The 23,446-nt window shown below is 41.7% G+C and overlaps 1 protein-coding gene across 2 annotated transcripts in view; it reads left to right on the top strand.

Annotated features, from left to right (window-relative positions):
- The window catches only part of RPRD1B (regulation of nuclear pre-mRNA domain containing 1B), a 60,473-nt gene that overhangs the window by 12,585 nt on the left and 24,442 nt on the right, over positions 1-23,446 (top strand). For both annotated transcript variants that reach the window (XR_006410003.3, XM_026503485.4), the window contains exons 3-6: positions 258-391; positions 8,466-8,578; positions 10,328-10,454; positions 15,945-16,120. Coding sequence is in view for 1 of the 2 variants with exons in the window: in XM_026503485.4 (XP_026359270.1) it covers positions 258-391; positions 8,466-8,578; positions 10,328-10,454; positions 15,945-16,120 (550 nt within the window). In the remaining variant the exon portion in view is untranslated. The remainder of the gene's footprint in view (positions 1-257; positions 392-8,465; positions 8,579-10,327; positions 10,455-15,944; positions 16,121-23,446) is intronic.

Raw genomic sequence — 23,446 nt, 5'->3', positions numbered from 1 at the left:
ATTTGCCCCATCTTTCAAAGGAGATAAAGACAGATTACTTCTATAACATACTCCTCTGTCTTCCCTATGCACCACAGGAAGAATAGTTTCCGGTCAAATTTTGGGTATCTGTTTATCACAATGTGTATCTTACTCTTCCTTTTGTGTTTAAATATGTAAATCATTTAGTCAGTTGTTGCTGTTTTTAAAGTAGGTCTGTCCTAATTAAACACAAAAAATCTTAAGCTTATATCTATCTTTTCGTCTTTTCTGGGCAGAGAGGCAGATGAAGGCTGTAAAAAACCTTTAGAAAGATTGCTGAACATCTGGCAAGAAAGAAGTGTGTATGGCGGCGAGTTCATACAGCAGCTGAAGCTGTCTATGGAGGACTCCAAGAGCCCTCCCCCCAAAGGTAGAAACATCACCACATGTTTACAGCTCTTGGTCTTTGCCTACTTTCGAATCACATATGAAAAGCTGCAGTGGGGGTTGCTGTGAACCACCAGCGATTGTATGATTCTTCAGAGAGATGATCATAAACGATGGTGAGAATTTATGTAGTGCTCGCGGAGTGTAAGCCTGGTTCTGGTATTCATGCTCTTTATCATCTCACCCTTAACTTTTGCTGTGTATTCTCCTTGGCTCTCTTCTGCCTTGCAGAGAGTTTCCTTGCACAAGGGAAAGGAACAACAACGTCGTTTAGCTGTGGGGAACTAGGAGGCACCTTGGACTAAGATTTTGTCCTAGCCCTGCCACTGACTACTATGGGGTCTTGGATATGTCCCTTCACCCTTTTAGAGCTTGGTTTCATTAAATATTGATGTGGTTTGGGACGTACTTTTGACGTTTGTCAGCTTGCTGTCTACAATTGATTTTGGTCTTTACTGAACCCAGGATATCCTCCAGAAGTGTGTATGTGTATGAACCTCACCAAGTCGTCTTAAGAGTTTATGTTCTTTTCTTTCTTTAAAGAGGAGTAAGATCAAACATTGTTTGGTTCGTGGGTTTGTGGTTAGTTGCGGTTTAATTCTAGTTGGCACGACATGTTTCTGAGCTACAGATGTGATCTGACTGCACACGAGTTCATTGTCTGGAGGAACAAGTCTAAGTACTAATGTGGTACTCAGGACCCTTTATAATCTGAACTAGTTTACTTCTCCAGATTCTTCTGCGATTTCCTCATATACACTGTGGTCTTTGGCCATACTCAGCTCCCTTCTGGATGCTCTCAGGGTACCTCTTCCTTTGCGTCTTGTGTTACCTCTGCCTGAAACGTCCTCTGCTTTCACTGGGTGCTGAACTCCTTCTTTGGGAATGCTTTTCCCTGCCTGGTCTGGGCGCGTGTAGCCCTTCCCTCCGTGTTCCTCCGGTACTTTGTATATGCCTCTGCTGTAGCATTTAGCCATGGTTAGTTTACCTGATAGTATCATTCATTCAGCAACCCTTTATTGTATACCTTTCATGATCTCTTCCAGGTCTGAGTTTATATGCACTTTAAAGTGGGACAACTTTCCTGTAAAACTACAAGCTAGGGGCTGTATAAGAATGACATAAGTGCTTTCAGACTGCAGGTTGTTGCTGTTTTACTTAGAGTTGATGGGAAACAATTTCGAGGTCACTGGTGGTAGCTTCTGAAAAGCAAGGTGTTCCCTACTTTAGATTCTGGTAGTGTTTGTATTGTGTCTTTTGGAGGTGTTCTGCACAGTGTTGGAGAATTATTCAGTATTCTTTACTCTTAGACTTCATTGGTAAACAGTGCTGATTTTTAAAAACACCTTTGGGCAAGCAGGAGAACTCTGAAAGACAATGTTGGAAGCTAAGCGTTGAATTCAATTCGACAAGCATTTGCCAGACGTGTGCTTTGAGTAGATGTATGCTTGATGCTGTAGGACTGAGCGGAGGGTGGGGAAATAGTTTTGCACTCAGGGAGCAGTCAGTCAGTTGGGGAGTTTGTGGCAGTGGTAGATTTGAAAGTAGCTCCCTTGGGTTTCCGATTTTTTTGAGCATGTAGACGTTAACAGCCGTTGAGGCAGTATTCTTCAGTGTGGAGGATAATGCTGATCTGAAGGTGATTTCTCTTTCTTTGTGCTGTAAAGATGGAAACACATACCAAAGGTTCGAACATGTGTCTTAGTCTCAGCTAACTCCGTCTGTCTCCTCACCGTCCTCTTTGGACCCGAATTATCGACATATTTTACCTCAATCCTTTCAAAATATTGATGAGTTCTCCAGAAGTTTATTTCCAAATTTAAATAGTTCTTTTTATATTTCAGCTTTGATTCATGGATATTTCTTTGTCTTAAGATAACTTGAGACTTAACCTTTGAAATAAAAATTTCCTGTGGAACTTTGTGGAGAATAAATGGGCTTAGGAATTCTGTTTTAGGAAAGTGGAACTTGGGTTTATATACCCGTTTCCCCATGTGTAAGACCCAGGTGTTATAAACTTGTCTCTATTCTTGGGCATACTCAAGCTGTCACTGGACTGAATGGAATTTCATTATTTACTTAAGTCACACATGGGTCACACAGTATCCTACACTTGTAGAAGGATTTAGAAAAGAAAGGTAGATAGATACAAAGGAAATAGCATTTATTGAGCATCTGTTATGTACCAGCCTCTCTGTTGGCTGCTTTTCATGTAAACTTATTTTAGATTCTTACAACTCCTCTATGAATTTGGTATTATTTTCATATTTCAGATGAAGATACTAAGGCTTAAAAGGGTGTAGTAATTTCGTCCAAGTAGATATAATTAATAAGTGGAGAATTCACATTCTGGTCTATATGCCTGTGTTCTTTTCACCGTACTTTTTCCTGGAAGCACATGGATGCAGTAGATTTGAATTAGGATATGAATTCATGAGCAGGTCACAAACTTTCCTGGGCCTTAGTATAGTTAGTTTAGCTATTCTGGGCAAGGGTTTGAAACCAGGCTTCCAGAGTATGAATCCCAGCTCTGTCACTTCCAAGCTGTGTGACCTTGGGCATAACGTTAGACCTCTCTGAGCTTCAGGTTCTTCACTGTACTATGTGGCTATTGGTAGTAATACCTCACAGTGTTGTCCTAAGGATTACTTGATAACATAAGCAAGATGTTATTAATGAAATGACGATATGACATTTATTTGAGCCCGACCCCCTGTTTCTGATATCTCCTTTTCTTTTTTTTAAGTATATTCTTCTTCTTTTCTTTTTTTTTTTAAAGATTTTATTTATTTATTTGACAGAGATAGAGACAGCCAGCGAGAGAGGGAACACAAGCAGGGGGAGTGGGAGAGGAAGAAGCAGTCTCATAGCGGAGGAGCCCGATGTGGGACTGGATCCCATAACGCCGGGATCACGCCCTGAGCCGAAGGCAGACGCTTAACGACTGCGCCACCCAGGCGCCCCCTGATATCTCCTATTCTGAGTTTCTCACTGTGATCCAGTGGCAAGCATAGGAGGAGACTTATTAGTATTTTTAGTCCCCCAGATTTTGTGCAAGAGTAGAAGGTGCGGTGCTTAAGATCACGAGCTCTAGGCCCAGCTTCCCCAGTTTTAAGTCTGGAGCTGGCTACTCAGTTTGAGGCGGTACTGGTGAAGTGCTTTCAGAACGGTACGTCCAGCGCCAGACCTTGAATGTAGAGCTTTCTGTTTCCATGAGTAAAGTTTAATGTGCTCCTCTTAAAAGTTGCCTTTATTTTGCAGGGAGAAAACAAAGAATGGGGAGCTGTTGCAAACAATATTTCCTGATTTTTTTTCTCATTATAAAAATAAAGTCTGTGGGTTTTGGGTTTTTCCGTTTGTTTTTAATTTTTATTTATTTATTTATTTGTTTTCTTTTGTTTGTTTTTTAATCCCAGAAAATTTCAAGTGGATTCTTTTGGAAGACCTAGCTTTACAGGTAGATGGCTGCATTTTATAAAGTGTTTGAGAGCCTTCAGGCCAACTTTTTGCCTTAAAGTTAATTTTGCAGTCTGCTGTGGTGTCTGAAATTCTACCACAGTCAGGTCTCCGAGAGGCATATTATAAATGTTTAGGGAACCAGGAGTACTTGAATGTTAGCCAAGTACAAGACCCCTAGAGACACAGGGACAGATTGGAGGATAGAATAGAGAGTGTACAATACGAGGACGGGCAGATTGGGGGCCCCCCATAGTGTTTGCCCTTCCTGTAAACAGAGTGGTTGAGTGAGTCAAAAAGCCAAGTATAAATGCTATGGTCAGAAGCCGAATTGATACTGGGAGGGTGCCTTGTCTTAAATTCAGTAATAGGAGTGGGACCGACAGATTTCTGAGGCTATTTTTAATAGCTGCCTGACTAGATGGAGAATGCTGGGCATTATAATTGCTAACTTTGTACAGATGAGTCAGGGGACAATTAACAGAGCAGGCTGTCCTGTTTGTGTAAACAGAGGCATTTGGTCATTTTTGGTACAGAGCTAGCGTCTTCCAAGCTCTGTGCCACCTCTGCTTTCAAGAAGTTTCCAACTCAGTCTGTTGATACTTTCCTAGGTATTATAGGGATATAAAGAAATAAGGTAATGTTTCTATCAGAGAAGTGAGGCCTGTGCCTGCTGGCGGCCATACAGCACAGCAAGGGCTGGCGTTGCGGGAGTAGAGGGAGGTGAAGGCTCAGGATGCTGCTGCCCTTACCACGGGTAGGCTTTGAGCTTAGGTGAACACTGTCAGATCATTAGAGGCCATTCCAGGTTTTTGAGTAGAGGCACAGTGGGCGATTCATTTCTTAAGAGTGTAGTCTAAGTTGGAAAAGGATCGACTAGAGGCAGGGAGACCAGTTGGGACAGTGGTCTGCATAAGGCATGGAAAAGGGCACGTTTCTGGTAGGAGGCAATGGGAAGGAACAGAAAGGAGAAATCTGTAAGATACATCTCAGACGTGTAGAATCTGCTGGAAGTTGGGACTTAAGAAGTGATTCTGGTGGTCTCCACGGCATTGTACTTGGAAGATGGGGCCAGTGGAAGTGTCCATAGTGTAAATAGGTAGCTCAGGAAAGGAGGAGCCTTATGGAGAAAATGATGAATAATTCATTTCCTTTGGGTTCTCCAAGTGGAAGTAGGCGAGAACTGAAGTAGGATGACAGTGGTTATCTCTTATTACACCCTCTTCCATCAGGATGGCAAAGGACAGAAATGGGCCTGCAATTATTTTCATTAGTTTGATTTCAGTCTTGTAAGGCTATGACTGAGCGCCAGTATGAAGTCGTAGAAAGTACTCCAGTTTAGGGGGCAGGAGTACTTTGGCTCTCGGGCCCAGACATACACTGATGAGCTCCTTGACTTTGGACAAACCACAGCCTGTGGGCCTGGGTATACTCAAAAAAATGAGGTGGGGAAAGCAAAGATGCAGGTCTCTCTAAGGCCTTCCACTATCCAGATTCAGTGATTCTGAGGGTCCTGAGGTATTAAGTGGTGTGTGGTTTTTATATATAATAACTTGTGTATGAGAGTTTAAAACTGAAGGATTCAAGTTTTGTAATTTTTCTACCTTCTTTAGTGTATTCAGTTATTTCACCGAGCACTGTTCTAGGTGCTTGGAAGTGAACAAAAAATATTAAAATTTTTTCGCTTATGTGCTTATATTTTAGTGGTTACTCCTAACGCATGGCCACTTTGATGCTTTGTGGTGACTAAGTGTCTATGAGGGTCATACCACACACTGCACATTAATTAGGCAGCTAGTGTGTGCTAAGTACTGTTAGATTGTTCATATGTAAATTATATACTGTTAGATTTTTCTGTTTTACAAATATAACAGTCCTTGTTTTGCATAGTGCAGGACAGTAAAAATGACTGTAAGCCGCAACCATGCAAAGTGATCTTTATATCAAGGGGAAAAGTTATGATTATTCTATGACTTTTAAAATTTTTTTATCAAAGAATTGAAAACTCACTGTTGATTCCAAATCTATAGGGAACAAAAAAGACAGTAACGCTAATAGTTACCTAGCATGCTAGAACATAAAACATTAGAAACATTGAGAATTAAAGGGTTCTCTTTCTTTGTAATGAACTTCACAAGAGGGGTTTGACCAGAGCTTGCCTTCTTGAGTAATCCATGGTATGGAGCAAGCATCCTCAAAGTTTGGATCGGCTTTCGGCAGTTTACCCTTAGTGTTCTCTGTGTCGTGAGGTATGTTGGAAAGTTCCTATGAGATGAAGAGTTTCGTCAGCATCGCTTCCTCTGGGACACGGTCGTCCTTGTCATCACAACCGATTTCTTCACTTATGTTGATAAGTTGGCTTTCACCAGGTGATTCCGGCTGCAGACCTAGAGTTTCTGGAAGGGTGTGGCAGTGCCATTGTCCCTTTGGCCAGCTGTGTCTTCTGCAGCTCCCTTTACGTTCCGTTCGCTTCTAGCATGAGCTTTAGTTTTAGTTTCTGGGCTGTTCTTTCATCTTCGTCATTTTCAGTCAGTTCCCTGTTTTGATTATTCATTTTTATGAAATGTCATGTGAATTTGATCCCCGGGAGACAACACAACCAAACACTTTGCTATTTGTGTGTGAACTGAAATAACAGCTGTGCAGTGACCAACCAGTGACCTGAAAGAAGTGATGTGGTCACTGATCATGATGCATTCTGTTATTTACACAGTGATTTGTGGACTGAAGTTAGCAGCGAAGTTTGTTCTTTATGCAGTTACTCAGAGTGAATATGCCACAGTAACTGAAGTTTGAACCCTGGTGTCGGGGACAGGGAGTGGGGACTGGTGGTGTTTAAACCTTGGTAACAAATCTGTGCATGATAGACTCTTGCAGAGTGAGGGCTGCCTTGATGCAAATGTTGCTGGTTTTCTTTATTTAGTAGAACAGAGGAACAAAAGCGTTAAGAAAAAATAAAACCCACGATACTGACTTGGCTTTCACGTCAAGCATAGTTTGGTCAGTTAATGTGTAAGGTAGGAACAGGAACTACATCCTTGGTTCCAGGAGAAGATGTTTAATTAAACAAGAAGTGTACGTTATTCTGTGTATAACTCACAGAGTTCTGAGGCAGGTGCGTGGTGACCCCCCTTTGACAGATGAGAGAGTGTGTGCTGCTGAGGAATTTGACTACAGTGGGAACAGCACAGATTTTTTAAAGTCCTACCTTCAGACCAGTATTGAACTTCTCGGGGCCTCCATTTTCTCACCTGCAAGCTGGAGAGTTGCCTGAAGGACTAAATGTACAGAAACTGTTGCCGTGCCTGGCACATGTTACCATCATTTCCTTACTCTCCAAGCCTGAAGATGTTTGGCATTTATTTTGTATCGTCCAGTTTGATACAAAGGGAATGATTTTGGAATGGGCACATTTATCATAGCCATTTAAAAGCATACAATCCAGATAATAAATGTAACTCGTTTGCCTCAAAAGTGGTTAATTTTAAAATAGTGACTTAAGTAACTTCTCTCAGTTGTATCAGTGATATTTCTCAGCAATGGTTATTTTTAATTTGAAGGTAAAGTAAAGGTTTGTTTTGTTTCTAAAGGGAGGGTTTAAAGGACAAGATGTGTAGAATTTTGTGTGTGAACTGACACAATTTTATTGATAGGTTTCTCTCTTCTACACGTTTTCCCTGTCTGAAATTAGACTGTTCCTATGAAACATCTCCTGAACTGGAATGGCAGAAAGTGAAGAAGCAGTTACCATTAATTTATATGGAAAAATTTTTGAGCATTCCCAGACCCCAAAAATAACCTCTCTCAGGCTTTTCTGATACCTTAGGCCACATCTTGCTAACAGATGCACAGAATAAATCGAGATAAAGCACAGATGCTCATAGATAGAGCTCAAAGCTCTGGTGGCTTGATGCTGAGAGGCTGAGTGTGGTCGCTGGGAAGGAGCTTGGCAGGGCCGCTCTGGCTGCATGGGGTGCATGCTGTCTCTGTAACCACTCCCTGCGAAACACATGCTGACCACTATTTTCACTTTGTGCCTTTCTTTGTGAAAGTGAAAATCCTCTTTGAATTTCTTTTGGTTAGTAAAAACAGGTACTATTACTGTAGGTCTTTCATAAAAGCAAGCTTTAGAATAGCGAGGAATACCTGTTCTTATTTTTTGAAATTATTCTACAAAGTGTAATTATTTTATATGCTGTGTATTTTCTGCAAACCCTCCCATACATTGGCTTGCTTCATTATATTGTGTCATGGGTTTCTTACCACTTTGCTTCTCTTGTGAACTTTTATTTTTAAGAGATAGCCTTTTTAATTAAATGTGTTTAGTTTGGTAAGTTTCATTTTTAGGTGCTTGTTTTTGGTAGTATTTTTCCAATGAGTCAATCTGAGATGACAGACCTGACACCATTTTTGACTCTTCAGTAATATAGGGAATGACCACCAGTTTAAAATAACTAGCATATAGGTTAACGTTAAGCCATCTTTGGAAATGTACACCCCTTTTGCCCTTTTTTTGCATGTGACCCATTGTGCACAGCATTTTGACTCTTACCTACACAGTCTCTCGTGACCCAAATTTGTGCCCTTTTTCTTCCCTCTAGCAACAGAGGAGAAGAAATCTCTGAAGCGAACTTTTCAGCAGATACAAGAGGAGGAGGATGATGACTACCCTGGAAGCTACTCTCCCCAAGATCCTTCTGCAGGTCCCCTCTTGGTATGTCAGGACTCCCAGAGAGTAGGACACAGTGGCTTGGTGGAGGGAGCGCTAGTTGAAGATTATGGCCACAGGGTGGCGCCAGGGACCAATAGTACGGAATCACCGGAGGGCAGCTCTTAGGGCGCTGGGTGCAAGATCCACCCAGTGAAGCTTGCCAGATAGCAGGCTTGCCTTTGTCTTTGCATGCCGTGAGTCCGGATGGATTTATGTGTTAAATAGTATTTGGACTTGGCTTTGTTTCACTCCTAGGACTTGAAAATATTCTCAAAAAGTAGATTTTTGTGAAAGAGAAGATAATGCTACAAAGACATTTGAATGTTCTCTGCCATGGCTTTTCTTCTATAGATAGCGTGGTTATTTTATATAAACAGACAACTCATTAGTTTCTAGGATAGTCTGTTTGGCAATAGCAAATTTGCTACACTCTCACCTATTTACATATTAAAATGGAGCTGAGTTTTTAATTATATGCGTTGTTTAGCTCTTCATATAAATTAGCTCGTGAGCTCTGTGTGATTGATTAATTTTTGCTGTTTATTTACTTAACTAATTTACTTTATTTACTTTACTCACCGTTAAAGAAAGTGAGGCTCAAAGAGGGATTAAGTAACTTGCCCAGTGTCTTAATTGGAATCTGGGCCTGACTAACCTCAGAGACCGTGCTCATTACTGAGTTACATGCCCTCTCATTTTGCCTAAAACAGTTTTACCTTATTTTACATGGGTGTGGCTAAGGCCCGTGTAAATAGGAAACATGTCTGGTTTGTGTTACTTTTAAATGTTGAATTAGATGGTGGGTTAAGTGAAAACAGTATTAGGCCATATAGCTTTGTATTTAAAAACTTCTAAGAGGCCAGCCTAAATTATTCACTTTTAGGATAACTGAACTACTGTCTGCATTGCCAGTTACTCCTGGGTCATTATGGACTGGTGAACCTGTCAGTATTTGTTGTTTTCTGATGATTTTTTTTTTTTTTTTTAGATTTTATTTATTTATTTTAGAGAGAGAGCAAGCGAGCACAAGCAGGGGGAGGGGCAGGCAGAGGGAGAAGCAGACTCCCCACTGAGCAATGAGCCCGTTGTGGGACTTGATCCCAGGACCCTGGGATAATGATGAGCTGAAGGGAGAGGCTTAACTGACTGAGCTACCCAGGCATCCCATTTTGTGATGATTTGAAATTACCCTTTTTAGTGTACAAAGTATGCATTCTTGGTTTGCTCTTGTCCTCGTCTTTTTCCCCTTTGTTTGTAATTAATGAGTTTGACACATTTAATTTGGAGAGTGGCTCCCAAAATGGAAACTGTCATCTTTGTGACACTCATTTGGTAAAGCAAATCCAGGGGAGACTTGAAGTAGGCAGTGTCGTTTCATTTAATCAGTCAGCACACAGTTGTTCAACATCTGAAACATGTGCCTTTATGCTATACTAAGCGATATGAACCAGGCTCCTTTTTTTAAGAGCCAAAAACGTGCTCTTTTAAAAAGTTTTTTTTTTTTCAGGTTATGTAGAATTTCTCCATGTTCTGCTATTGACTTAGAAAAATTAACTTTGTACATTCTCTTAGAATCCATCATCTAATCCAATCACTAACCTCAGTATAGGCTCTGGTATTTAGGGCAATGTTTTTGTAAATGTCAGGAGTGATCATTTTTAGAATTTTCCTCCACCTCATTTAATTCTGGCTAACTTTCTTTAAATTCCATATGTCTTAATGGACAGTGTTGTTTGTGCTTTCATTGTACAGACTGAGGAACTGATCAAAGCTTTGCAGGACCTGGAAAATGCTGCATCAGGGGATGCTACTGTCCGGCAGAAGATTGCTTCTTTGCCCCAGGAAGTGCAAGATGTTTCTCTGTTGGAAAAAATAACAGGTGAGAAGGTAGAGTTTGGGTGAAAGGTGAGGGAAGTGGGACATTTCTCTAATGCATCAAACCCTAGGACATGCTTACGTCTGCAGATACAGACTTCTTCAATGTGGTATTGGGTTTTGCAAACAGCAAAGCTGTTGAGACAGTCCATGCTTCAATGGTGATTCTAGGAACTATGCAGAAATGCCGGCATGCCACAGCCTATGGCACTCTTAAGTAAGGTCTGTTGAAAACGCAGGGCACATTGTGTATGCAATGTGGGGGGCAGGAGAGAAGACATTAAATTCATGCTCCTCTTACTAAAAAAAATGATGATTCAGTGTTGTGTGATTTACACGCCGTACCCAGACATACCGCATAGACGATAGTGCCTTTGATGCCAAGGACGCCAGGTGCGTATTGTTAGTCATGTCATCATGCCCTCTTGATGATCACCTCCAGTTAAACAGGGAGGGACACAGAACATTATTCCTGTTTTATGCATGGAAACTGCAAGGAAGGAGTGAAGCACGAGCTAGTATTTATAGAGAATGCTCTGTGCCAGATACTTCTACTCTTCCTGATAACCTTTTGAGATCACTGACTATATCCCCATATTGCATAGAAGGAAATTGAGTCTTTGAGAGGTTAGGTGTCTTCAGGCAAGACTATCAGCTCCATTTTCCTCACAGCATTTGCTCACTTCATGTCTCTGTGTCCCATTTTGGTAATTCTTGCAGTATGTCAAACTTTCTATTATATTTGTTACGATGACCTGTGATCAGTGATTAGGACTCACTGAAAGTTCAGGTGACAGCATTTTTTGGCAACAAAGTATTTTTTGATTACAGCGTATACAGTTCTTTTTAGACGTAATGTTCTCCCACCCTTAGTAGAACAATATAGTGTAACCATAGCTTCTGTATGCATTGGGAAACCAAAAAACTTATTTGACTCCTTTATTGCGAAATTTGCTTTATTGCAGTGGTCTGGAACTGAACCTGCAGTATCTCCGAGGCACACCTGTATTTTAAAGGTGTTTGGGGAAAACCTTTCTGATGACCTTTGATCAGAGGCCCCCCAAGATTAGGAAGCAAGCCATGAGGATATCTGAGGGAAGGAAGTGCCACCCAGGCAGAGGGTACAGTCCAAATAAAGACTGCAGGTTGGGAGCGTGCTTAGCTGCAGGACTCAACGTGGAGGCTGTCTAAATCCTACAGGCAGCATTTGGGCTCACTCCTACCTCCCCAGCTCCAGCACTTGGACCCTACTAGATCTAACAGTCTGTTAATCCTTCCACCTTTTCTCAGCCTCCACTCCCCTCTGGCCTTACTTTCTTCTCTACTTTGCACAGAGTCTTTATAATCACTCCCTTACATACACCCTCAGTCTGTTTTTCTCTTTCCTCTTCACTGTAGTCTTCTGGCAAAACCCCAGCTTTTCTCTTGGCTAAGTCCAACTTTTGAGGTTATTACAATGATCAACTCATTTATTGCTACTATCAGAATCATAGTCTGTAAAAATTGGGAGCAAATTAACATAAAGCTAGCAGTGTATGTGATTTTATTTTTCTCTTTTCACTGACCTAAAGGTCTCATGTCTCATAGCCTTTTTTTTTTTTTAAGATATATTTATTTATTTGCATTAGAAAGAGAGTGCAGGGTAGGGGGCACAGAGGAAGAAGGAGAGAGAATTTTGAGCAGATTTCCCGCTGAGCCCGACATCAGGCTCGATCCTGTGACCCTGAGATCATGACCTAAATCAAGAGTCGGACCTTAACTAACTGAGCCACATGAGCACCCCACTTTTTTAAAATTAATAAAAAATTCATTTTGATTTTTAATTGCAATAAAATACACCTAATTTATGATCTTAACCATTTTTAAGCGTACTTTCAGAAGCACTAAGTACATTCACATTATTGCACAACCAGTTTCCAAAACTCTTTTCGTTGCGAAACTAAAACTTTATACCCATTTAATAACAATTCCTTTCCCCCTCTCGGCCACCATTCCTAAATCCAGCTTTTCCTCTGTTCTTTCCTGGACCTGCACAGCTGAGTGTGGCTGGGAAAAACGAATAACACACAGAGGCTGACTTTTCTTCCTACTTCTGTGGTGAACGTACCGTTTTCTAAATCAGCTCCCTACCTGTTCGTTAGCCCTGTTCCTTCTCACTACTCAAGGACATTGCTCCAACAATTGTCCATTTTTTCCCTCTACTGGCTCATTCTGCACAGCATAAAAACGTGTACTTTTTTCCATGTGGGAAAAACTTTTTTTCTTGACCCGTATGTTCCTCTAGTTACTGCCTTATTTCTCTGTTCTTTGTAATAAAACATAAATAGATTGCCTGTGCTCATTTGTCTCCCTTTCCCCTCTTCCCATTTTCTTTTGGTTCCACTTTACTGAAGCTGCTCTTATCAGTGTTGTTGATGACTTCCATGTTGCTAAATTCAGTGGTCAATTTTTGCCCAATCTTCACTTGTGGTCATCGTAACTTGATATTAGTAACATTTGGCCCAGTTGGTCATTTCTTCTGATTTGGTGCAGTAGACAGAATAGTAATACCCCTTACCCACCCAGACATCGTGTCCTAATCCCCAGAACCTGTAAATATGTGATCTTACACAGCAGAAGGGACCTTACAGATGCAATGAAGTTATGGATCTTGAGGTGGGGGAGGAGTATCCTGCATGATTCAGGTGGGTCCCATCTAGTCACAGGGTCCTTCTGAGAGGAGGCCGGAGGGCAGTAGTCAGAGGAGGAGATAGGACCCTGGAAACAGTCTTTGGAGAGGTACATTTTGAAGATAGTGGAGGAGGCCATGATAATAAATACTAAGATAATACATTTGTGTTAATTTCAGCCACTGAATTGGTGGTAAATTTGTTGCAGCAGCAGCAGCAGCAGGAAAGTAGGACTCTATCCTAGCTTTCCTCTCCTCCCTCTAGCTGTGGTGCTTTAGTCTCCTTGCGGGTTTTTTCACTCCTTTTACCTCTTAATGTTGAGTATTTAGCGCTCTTCTCTAGTAGTTTCACTGACAGTTCCTCTTATCCAGTTTGATGACTTTGAATAACAATTTTTAGGCTAATGATTCCCTAATTTATGTTTCTAGTATTGACTTGTCACTTGAACTTGAGACCCATACATCCAGCCTTCTGCTTAGTGTTACTTGTTGGCTGTCTCAAAACCATTTCAGACTTGACCTGTCTCAAACCAAACTTGTCATCTTCTCTCCAAAATTCATTGCTCTCACGGTCTTCCCCTTACCAGTAGATGACCCCTCATCATTCCTGTTGATCAGGACCGAAACCCGTATCTGACCCCAGTATCTGATATTGTCACCACTTCCACTGCTACTACCTGGTGCAAGTCACCAACATCTTCACTGGGATTATTGCAGTCATTTCCCTTTGGTCTCCTTGCTTCCTCCTTATCTCCCACTCCCAGCCATCACTCTGTCCTCCACATAACTAGAGTAACCCGAGTGATCTGTTCAAATGGAAGTTGGACCATGTGCCCTCTGCTCAGAGCACTCCAGTTCTATGGGCTCCTTACCAGGCACTTTCCCCTTCTACGGCTTTGCACTTGCCGTTCCCTTTGCTTGGAACGATCTTCCCCGGATAGTGACATTCATGTGGCTTGTTCTCACACTTTTTCCACACCTCGGTTTATATACCACATCAGTGAAGCCTACCCTGACCACCACATTCTCCCTCTGAATGTCCCATGCTTTCTCCTCTGCCTTTTTTTCTCTAGAATTCTGATCTTCATCTGATAAACAAGTAAAATGTAGCATATTGTTTCTCTTCTTACCTGAGAATGTAAACTCCTGGGGGCAGAGAGTTTTTGTCCTTTGTGTTCCCTGCTGCTCTGAGAGTCTAGAATGGTGTTGGGAATAATAGGAGTCCACATATTTATTCAGCTAACTGGAAGGTTTGGGGCATAGCAGTCTGATTGGAGTGGGTTAAGTGACAGTGGTAGGAAAAGAGGTGGGTACCGGGAGAATGGTCAGCTCTTCTGAGGAGTTCTGTAAAGGAGGCAAGGAAATGGGGCAATAGCTAGAGAGTGACATGGGGGCAGAAGGTAGAGCAGCATGTTTGTATGCTGATGACAGTGTTGGCGGAGGAAGAGAAAGAAGTTGAGAGGTGTGGGGAAGCACAAGGGACAGTCACAGCCGCAGAATCTTGGAGTGAACAAGAGGGAATGGGATGCCCTTGCTCTTGGCTTCAAAGCAGTGATCTCTTGACCCTTAAAGGCCTTTTTGAAAATGCTATATACATATTAGAGCTCTAATTTCACCAGACCCACATGAAATTAATTTTATCAGTTCTTTTCTAACACAGTTCGTCCTTTTGTCGCTTCCCCTCATTTCCTCACGTTGAGCCTTGTTCATCTCCTCTTTTCCAAGGATATCCTTTCTTTTTTTTTTTTAAAGATTTTATTTATTTATTTGACAGAGATAGAGACAGCCAGTGACAGAGGGAACACAAGCAGGGGCAGTGGGAGAGGAAGAAGCAGGCTCATAGCAGGGGAGCCTGATGTGGGGCTCGATCCCATAACGCCGGTATCACGCCCTGAGCCGAAGGCAGACGCTTAACCACTGTGCCACCCAGGCGCCCCCCCCAAGGATATCCTTTCTTATACTTTGATACTTCACAGTTTTTTTCCCAAACAGTGAGTTACAACCCACTAATTGGATGGGAAATCAGTCTGGTAGGTAATGACCAAAATTTATTTATTTAATTAATAAACAAACAAACAAACAAACCCAGAATAGAAGATGGAACGCTTTGCACATAGAAAGGATTAGTATTGTTTTATGAAACTTCCATTTCTTTTTATGTGTTTGCATAAAGTGTATTTCTTACCATGGGTCATGCTTAAAGAATTTGGAAGAAGTCTGTTCTCATCAGACCCTATATTTTGTTGAATGGAAGAAGAGAGCTCCTACCCAGGTTCAAGGCTGCCATGGTATCAGTCCTGTTATAAGGTCCGTTTTAGAGACATGGTTTTGAGTCCCAACTCCTCTGCTAACCACATGGTATTGAACCTGTCCTATAGCTTTTATTTGGTCTTAGTTTCCACACCCAAGAAATGAGTGCTTGCTTTTGTATTTCAGAAGACCGTGCAAAGAATACTTAAAATAATACGAAAGCGCTTTCAAAATTCTCAAAGGCACAGAAAAATTATTTCACATCCGACCTTAAGTATCTCTGTTTGCTTTATTTGTAGAGCTTTTGCAGGAATAGGCATTTAGAAATCCTTTGCAAGATTCCCCTCCTTGTACAATTGCCTCACTTCAGGCAATTCAGAGGTGTCCTTTCTTATTAACAGGAGTGAGTGCCTTTGGATTTCTCTGTCAGCCAGTCCATTGTTCGTCTACAGGTTCTGGCTTATACTTGGACTCTGTGCATTGAGAGAGAAACTGTGAACCTCCCCCAGAAATGTTTGCAATCATGCCTGTGTGATTTCTATATTGTCTCTGTTTTTTGTTCTCATTTGTACATAGACAAAGAGGCAGCTGAACGTCTTTCAAAAACAGTAGATGAAGCATGTCTGTTACTAGCAGAATATAACGGGCGTCTGGCGGCAGAACTGGAAGACCGGCGCCAGCTGGCTCGGATGCTGGTGGAGTACACCCAGAACCAGAAAGATGTTTTGTCAGAAAAGGAGAAAAAACTAGAAGTGAGTACATGGTGAGGCAGACCCAGACTGCCCACATTTCCCTTCCTATAGTCCACAGTAGGAGGTTTCTTTATGCTTTCATTAACACATTTTTTTGTCTGATGAGATTGAGAACATCCATCAGATACTGTGATCATTTGAACCAAGGTAAAAATGGAAGTCCTGTTTTTGTGTGTCCAAGAAAGAACAAACCGGAATGTAAGAAACAATGAAACCTTAAAGCATTTAGGATCTTAATTGTAAGTTGAGGTACAAAAAGAACAGGTGGGTGACAGAACTGAAGCATGTGTATTTGGTGGTATTTGGAAAATACTTAACATTGTCTTTCTTTTAGATTATTTTGAGATTTATTTCTGACTTGTATCCATGGTTAAGGCCAGTAAGTAGTCTGCGTCTAAGCTCTGTCTGCAATCAGTTCTAAAATTTCACACTAATGTTTATGGAGTCCAGTTCTCAAACTGTTGAGAAGGAACTACTTTCTACCCTGAGTTGACATTAGTCTGAATGAATGCCTTTGGGAGGGGCTTTAGAACTAGTTCCTAGCCATGCATTTATTTGGCTTCTTAATTAAGTACACAGTGGTTTAACATCAGTGCTTGCGTAACACAGCCAGCAGTGTGGACATTTGGGAACCTTTGCTTGCCCTAAGCTGTTAGCGGCTTCAGAGGTGAGGGCAGTTTTGAGTCAGACAGTCAGTTATATATCACAGGAAGCACCAGAGTAGGTAAGGGAGGGAGGGGATAGTTCCCCTCCCCACCCCAGCACTCAAGAAACATGTTCTCTGGGGCGCCTGGGTGGCACAGCGGTTAAGCGTCTGCCTTCGGCTCAGGGCGTGATCCCGGCATTATGGGATCGAGCCCCACATCAGGCTCCTCTGCTATGAGACTGCTTCTTCCTCTCCCACTGCCCCTGCTTGTGTTCCCTCTCTCGCTGGCTGTCTCTATCTCTGTCGCATAAATAAATAAAATCTTAAAAAAAAAAAAAAAGAAACATGTTCTCTGACACAGAGGGAGGGGAAACGGAGCTAATCCTGTGGCTAAGATTATCATGTTTGCCTTTCCACACAGTCGCTGACTTGAAGAGGGCAGTGAATGATGGGCACTTTTGACTCTATCCTTACCTGCAGTGATTACGGGAGCAGGGCTGGGTAGTGGTTGGGGGAACTTCATAAGCCGTCCTGGAAGTGGAAGATGGGATCCGGTTGTGAAAGTAGTATGGCTTAGATTTAGAAATCGACACTGACCAGAAATCCTAAAGGGAGTTTCACAGGCAGTACCAGACGGTCATTTATCTGAAATGCTCATCTTTCACTGAGGAAGCATTTTCAGCACTGTGCCCCGGGACTAATAAGAGAGTGTAATTAATGATTCTGGTTGTAAGTCACCATGCCATCTGTTGAACTGCCCCTTGGCGACACATTAAGGGCTTTCTCTGATCTGTCAGACATTGATTATCATGAGCAGCTGTTGTTGGGTGGAACGTGGCAAGCTACCATAGAGGACAGAGTCTTTGAGAAGGAGATTGGGTTGGTAGAGTGGATTAACTCTTTGTTTATTTCCCTTCCTCACAGTTGCACTTGACTCCTTATGTTTCTTGGGGGATCATTCTGGTTTCTGTAGAACCAGTGGTTTGTGAGATGCCAGGAAAGGTCATTAAGCAGAGATGGATCAGAGATTTGGATCTGTGCTGTAGCTTTCCAGCCCAAATTCCTCTGCTCATCTGGGCATTGGGGTTCCATTGCTTCAGAATCAGAGCAGGAGACTCCCATCATTAGAAAGTACAGATTCTGAGCTAAAAGGTCCTTTCTTTTCTCATACAATGTCACTTGACCACTTGAACAAATCCATTCACTGTAAAAATGAAGCTAAATTTGCATATTTAAAAAATTAAAAGACTAGATACGACGTAAGATGTTGAGAGCTGGCTTTAGTTTTTTTCTTTATCCATGTTTGCTAAAAATGTGAATAGTCTGCTCTCTCGAATCTATGATTTTTCTCTCACATTCCATAATAGACTGGTGTTACTCCACCATACCCTTAAGGTGATGGCAAAACTTGCAAAGTATATGCCTCTTGAAAGATGATGAATTACATGAGCCAGTATGAATTCTTCTAAATGCTCACAGTCTCTTCTTGACGAGGGCTGTGCATCAAGTATACCTATCTTTTTAACATTCACTTTTTTAACACTGCTAGTCCTTGTTTTAAAAATGCCATATCAGAATGTAAATGAAATCTGCTTTTATTTTTTAATCCCTTCATTGCCTTTAATGTATGAATATGGAATTCTTAGAACTCTGGAAATGTAATGATTTGCTTGAGAGCCTGTTTTCTTCCCAAAGTTCTAATTTGTTAACAACGAGGTCCCCCCCCCCACTTTTTTTTAAGGTCACCTCTTCCTTCAAGTAACAAGCATACCTTTTTGTCTTTCTCTTAAGAATCTTACGTTAGATTTCTGGGTGGCTCCTAAGCTTTGGGGTAGGGAATGTGATGATTCGGAGCCAAGGATGATTGAGATGCTGGCATATAGGAGGGGGCAGTTACGGCTCACAGAGAGATTGTGTTTCTGCCTTCAAGGAAGTCATTGTGGCATAAAGAGCATCAGTGAACATAAAACCAAACCAGGGGATTATACGTAATATAGATTAAGGAGGCAGTTGGCCACTCCGATTGTGGTTTAAGGTCAAATCCAAACTTCCTGGAAGGCAGTGAAGGCTTTTTGTAAAAGGAAATCACAGTTGAAGAAGAGAAATATGTTTATAAATGGGAAAGCAGACCGGAGCAGACAAATGTGTGAAAAAAGACAAAAAATAGAAGGGGTGGGAGGGAAGTGTCACAGTCCTCCAATGGGAACCAGGCTCTGTGCTCTTTAAGGAGCTGCTTGTTTATTCATGATAAAGTCAGCACAGCCCGTGCCAGTCAGAAGATGTCCAAAGATGAGCAAGACATGCTCAAGGAGCTTACCCTCTGTTTGGGGAGAAACAGCAGCGAACGGAGAGTTAGAATATGAGAAAGAAGTAAAGGGAACATCCTAGCTCACTGTGTCGAAGTTGAAATAGACCAGGAGAAAATTAACATGTTAATATTACACTAATTTGGTCAGAAGTTTATTTACAATGTGAGAGAATTATTAAACACGTGGGCAGTTTCTGAACCCTGTAATACCCTTCGGCAGGTCTTCTGAAGTCTGCTGGCCTACGTGGTCTTTTGCTCTTGCAGTGCCAGGAACATAATTGTTTCTCAGTAAATATTTGTTCTGTGCATGAAATTCCATCAGTCAATGCAATCTTTTTCTATAAAGACAGGTGTTTTTTTTTTTTTTTTCTTTTTAAGTTGCATGAAAAGTGGTTTGACAGATCTGATTTAATTTGTGGTAAAGAAAGGTGACTTTTTGATAGAAACTCCTATGGGTTTTCTCATTTGTGCTTTTTTCCCCTTTAAGTAGAATCATGATTCATTTTGAGATGATGGGGGGTTTTTTTGTTTTGTTTTTTTTACCTGTTCTTTTGTTTTTTGCTTCTGTTTCTGGATGTTATGGTGACATTGGCCTACCACCTTTCCCTTAAACTCCAGGCAGGGTTAGAAGGGGGCTGCTTCCAATCTATTTGCAATGCTTTTGTCACAAACATGAGAAAACCTAGAAATGGGAAAGAGGGCATGTGGAAGGAAGCACAAATGGTAGCCTGGAGGTGGTTAAGAAGTGTGGAGGGTACAGAAGAAGGTTAATTCGAAAAGGTAGAGGCCAAAGGTACCAGAAAAGCCTCCAAACTTCAGTTCTTAGAGCAAAGGGAGGGTTTGTTTCTGGTAGATAGAGGTGACTACCCCGGTTGTCTGGTAGAAGCTCACAAGCCATGTCAGATGGGTTGGATGGAGTTCCTGCCTTGTCAGGTTGGATAAAGCATGATGTGGGTATCTTCATTTGAGTGATCAGGGCATCACTGATGAGGGGGAGAGGGAAAGGGACGGGACAGAGGGAATACAAACCTATTTGTCCAAACACCGGAGTAAAAATCAAAAAGGAGCAGGTACTCACTGTTTTACTACCATATCAGTTATTTTCATTCACAGCATGGTGTTTGGTTGTCATTTCTGAGGGAAAGAAAAAAAAAAAAAGGTCATTGGAACTGTCATAGGAATCACACTGAATCTCTAGGTTGCTTTGGGAACTATTGCCATTTTAACAGTCTTAAGTCTTCCAGTCCATGAACGCAAGATTTCTTTCTGTTTCCTTAGATCTTTTAAAATTTCTGCTGCAGAATTTAAAAATGCATGTCAGAGGCCTGCTTACTGGTGCATTTGACATTACAAAGGCCCTGTTTAGGTGCCACGAATATCAGTGACCACAGGAGTGGGCAGTAGTGTGCGCCGCCCTTTAGTAGGTGTGTGTGCCTCCAGGTTTATAAAGCGTGCATACAGATGCATGTGTGTTCAGCAAAGCCACCAAGGCACAGCCGTGACAGCCAGCTTCACTCTTCACTCAAAATGAAGTGGCACGTTGAGGCCTGGATGTGTGGGTAAGTCATTAACAGTACTACCGAGCTGGACGGAATCTTAGACATCATGGAGTCTGACTTCCAAATTGGTGAAGAAACTCAGACCCAGAGAAGGGAGTTTGCCACAGACCAGGAATAGAATCCAGGGCAGACATCTGGTAACTTTCCACCAGGTTTGCGTTTTTCCTTTGTTGTTTTATTTTAAATTTGATTCCATCAGGTCAACAGCCGGAAGACATCCTACACAGAAGAGTAGCCAAAGTTGAATCATTTCAGCAATCCTCAAGAACCTTGTTTTAGAAAAATGCCATCATATGTAGGGGGATTAAAATAGTTGCATGAAGCATTTCAGAGTGGCCTCTGAGAAAACCTTTGTAAGGTTTGAGAGAGCTGATTCTGCCACCGAGGTTCTAAATACCCTCCTGGCTCGGACTATGCATGCTCTAGGGGGTGGGGGTGATTGGCTCATTGAACTTGGGGCTGCTGCTGTTTCTCCCCAGCTTGGCACCTCCTCCTTGGCCGTAATGAATACTCAGAAGTAGAGCCTTCTACTTCAGACAGTACAGCTGGAAGGGGGAAATGGTACAGGATCTAACATTGCCTTGTGACTCTTCATATTTCTGTTTGCAGTTGGGTTATAACAACTTGAGAAATTCTTTGGCTGTAGCTAAGGAGGTACTAAACCAAACTGATGGCCGTCTGTTGTTTTTGGCAGCATCGGCCCCCTCCCTGCGGGGTGCAGATGGCTAAATGCATTTATTTCAATAATGGGATAGGCAATAGGTGGAGATAGCTCCATTTTTTGTCAACTTTGGAGTAAATTCTTCTTTTTCCCATGATGTTCAAAGCCAGTATCTCATTGTCCATTCCAATAAGGGCAGATGGGAGCAGGTGATCTAATCCTCATTTTAGATGAGAAAACAAAGCTCAGAGTGTCTATGAGCAGTTCAAGGTCACAGAGGAAGTCGGTGAGAACCAGAACCCTAATCTCCTGACGCCTGACTCTAGTCATCATCTAGTGTTCCCCTGGGAGCTTAGAGGCTCTGCCTAGACTGCCTCTCACAGCCCTGCCTGGCCTGGCCACACCTGCTCACAGTCCTCTACACTCACTGCCCTTCCTTTTAGCAGATAACTCTTTTCCTCCCTAGAGTAGCAGTGCTATCAGCACCATGGGCTGTTCCAGCCATTGTTGAAAAGGTCAGTCTGCTTACACTGCTCACGTGACCCCATGGAGGGTTTGCACTCACATCCTTCCCTACACAGCAGCTCATGGCTTGCCCCCTGCTCTTTCATCCCTGCTTTGATATGGGAGCCTCCCCCTACAAAGTATCCTTCCAGTAAGTGGGGACTTCTCTTGAGTTGTATGGTTCTGCAAGTAATTTGCAGGTTAGAGGCTGTGTCCTTGAAGTCCTTCCATTCTTTTCAGTTGCTGCCAACCCTTACTCTCAGGTTAGATTTGCAGCTGGAGCTCTTATCTGTGAGGATGCGTGTGTGCACATGTGTGTGTGTGGGGGTGCTCATGTGTGCATTTTGTTGTTGTTGTTGTTGTTGTTGTTGTTACAATGTGAAAACCTTGGTATTTGTTCATCTCTTTTCATCCCAGGGGGAGAAATGCCACATTATAATCATTATAATGTACTTCACATACTTGGTGACCTAAGGGCATGGTTCACCAACATTTGAGACTTCACATTAAAGAAGTAACATGATTTCAAAGCTCTCCCAGTTAGAATTCCATACATTTAGTCTTAGCATCGTTTCTGTATTTATAGCCCAACTTTTGGCGATTCCTCCTGTCTTCCAAAATAGCTCCACTGAGTTTTAGCTGGTGTTTGTAGCACTAATTTTTCATATTTACAAAGTACCTATACATGTTAAGTCAAAACAGCATCTGGGCTCCTTGTCACTGCTTGCCTGCCAGAACATTCATTCTTATTCAACTAATAGTTCTTTATTTCTGGTTTTCTGATTACAAACACATCATAGGGAAACTTAGAAAATAAGTATTAAAAAATTATTATCTCACCACTGAGAGAACTTTTGATTTTGGTACGTTTCCTTTATTTTTTCCTCAATTTTATTTATTTATTTATTTTTTTTTTATTTTTTATTTTAAAAGATTGTATTTATTTATTTGAGATTTGAGAGAGAAAAAGAGAGTGAGCCAGGGAAGGAGCAGAGGGAGAGGGCCGAGCAGACTCCGAGCCAAGTGCAGAGCCTCACACGGGGCCTGATCCCACAACCCTGAGACCATGACCCAGGCCAAGACCAGGAGTTAGACGCCTAACCAACTGAGCCATCCCGGCCCCCTTTTTTCTACAATTTTAAAATTAAAGTGATCGTAATGTGTAGACAATTTTCTGTCATGCTTTTTTTTTTTAACTTTATGTGATCGTTTTCCATTATTAACAGAAAGCTATGTAAACATTTTAAATGGTTGCTTGAATACCTGTAGTTGGATAATCAATAATTATTGTTATTGAGCATTTATGTTTTGTTTTTTGGGTTGTTTTTTTTTTTTTTACTTTGGGCTACCTTCCATTATTGGGTTATTTCCTTCCTGTAAGTTTCGAAAAATGGATTCCGTGTGTACGTGTAGATGCCTGAGTGTCTTTAAGTGTGCTAAGTTTATGTGCCTTCCTGCTATAGGAGTTCTTGCTCTTCCAAAGCATCTTCAGCAGTCTGGCACTTCATAGAGTTTTGGAGATAGACAGGTAGAACATTCAGATATCCATCCCCAAGTTAAGGATTAATCATTGTTTTGTGAAGAAATGAGCATTGAATAGTGTAATTGGACAAATGGGGCTCTCTTCTGGGTTTGAAGTTCTGTTTAC

The sequence above is a fragment of the Ursus arctos genome, unplaced genomic scaffold (assembly GCF_023065955.2).
Source record: "Ursus arctos isolate Adak ecotype North America unplaced genomic scaffold, UrsArc2.0 scaffold_16, whole genome shotgun sequence".
In the NCBI taxonomy this organism is placed as follows: Eukaryota; Metazoa; Chordata; class Mammalia; order Carnivora; family Ursidae; genus Ursus; species Ursus arctos.
This window is presented reverse-complemented; position numbering and strand designations above follow the sequence as displayed.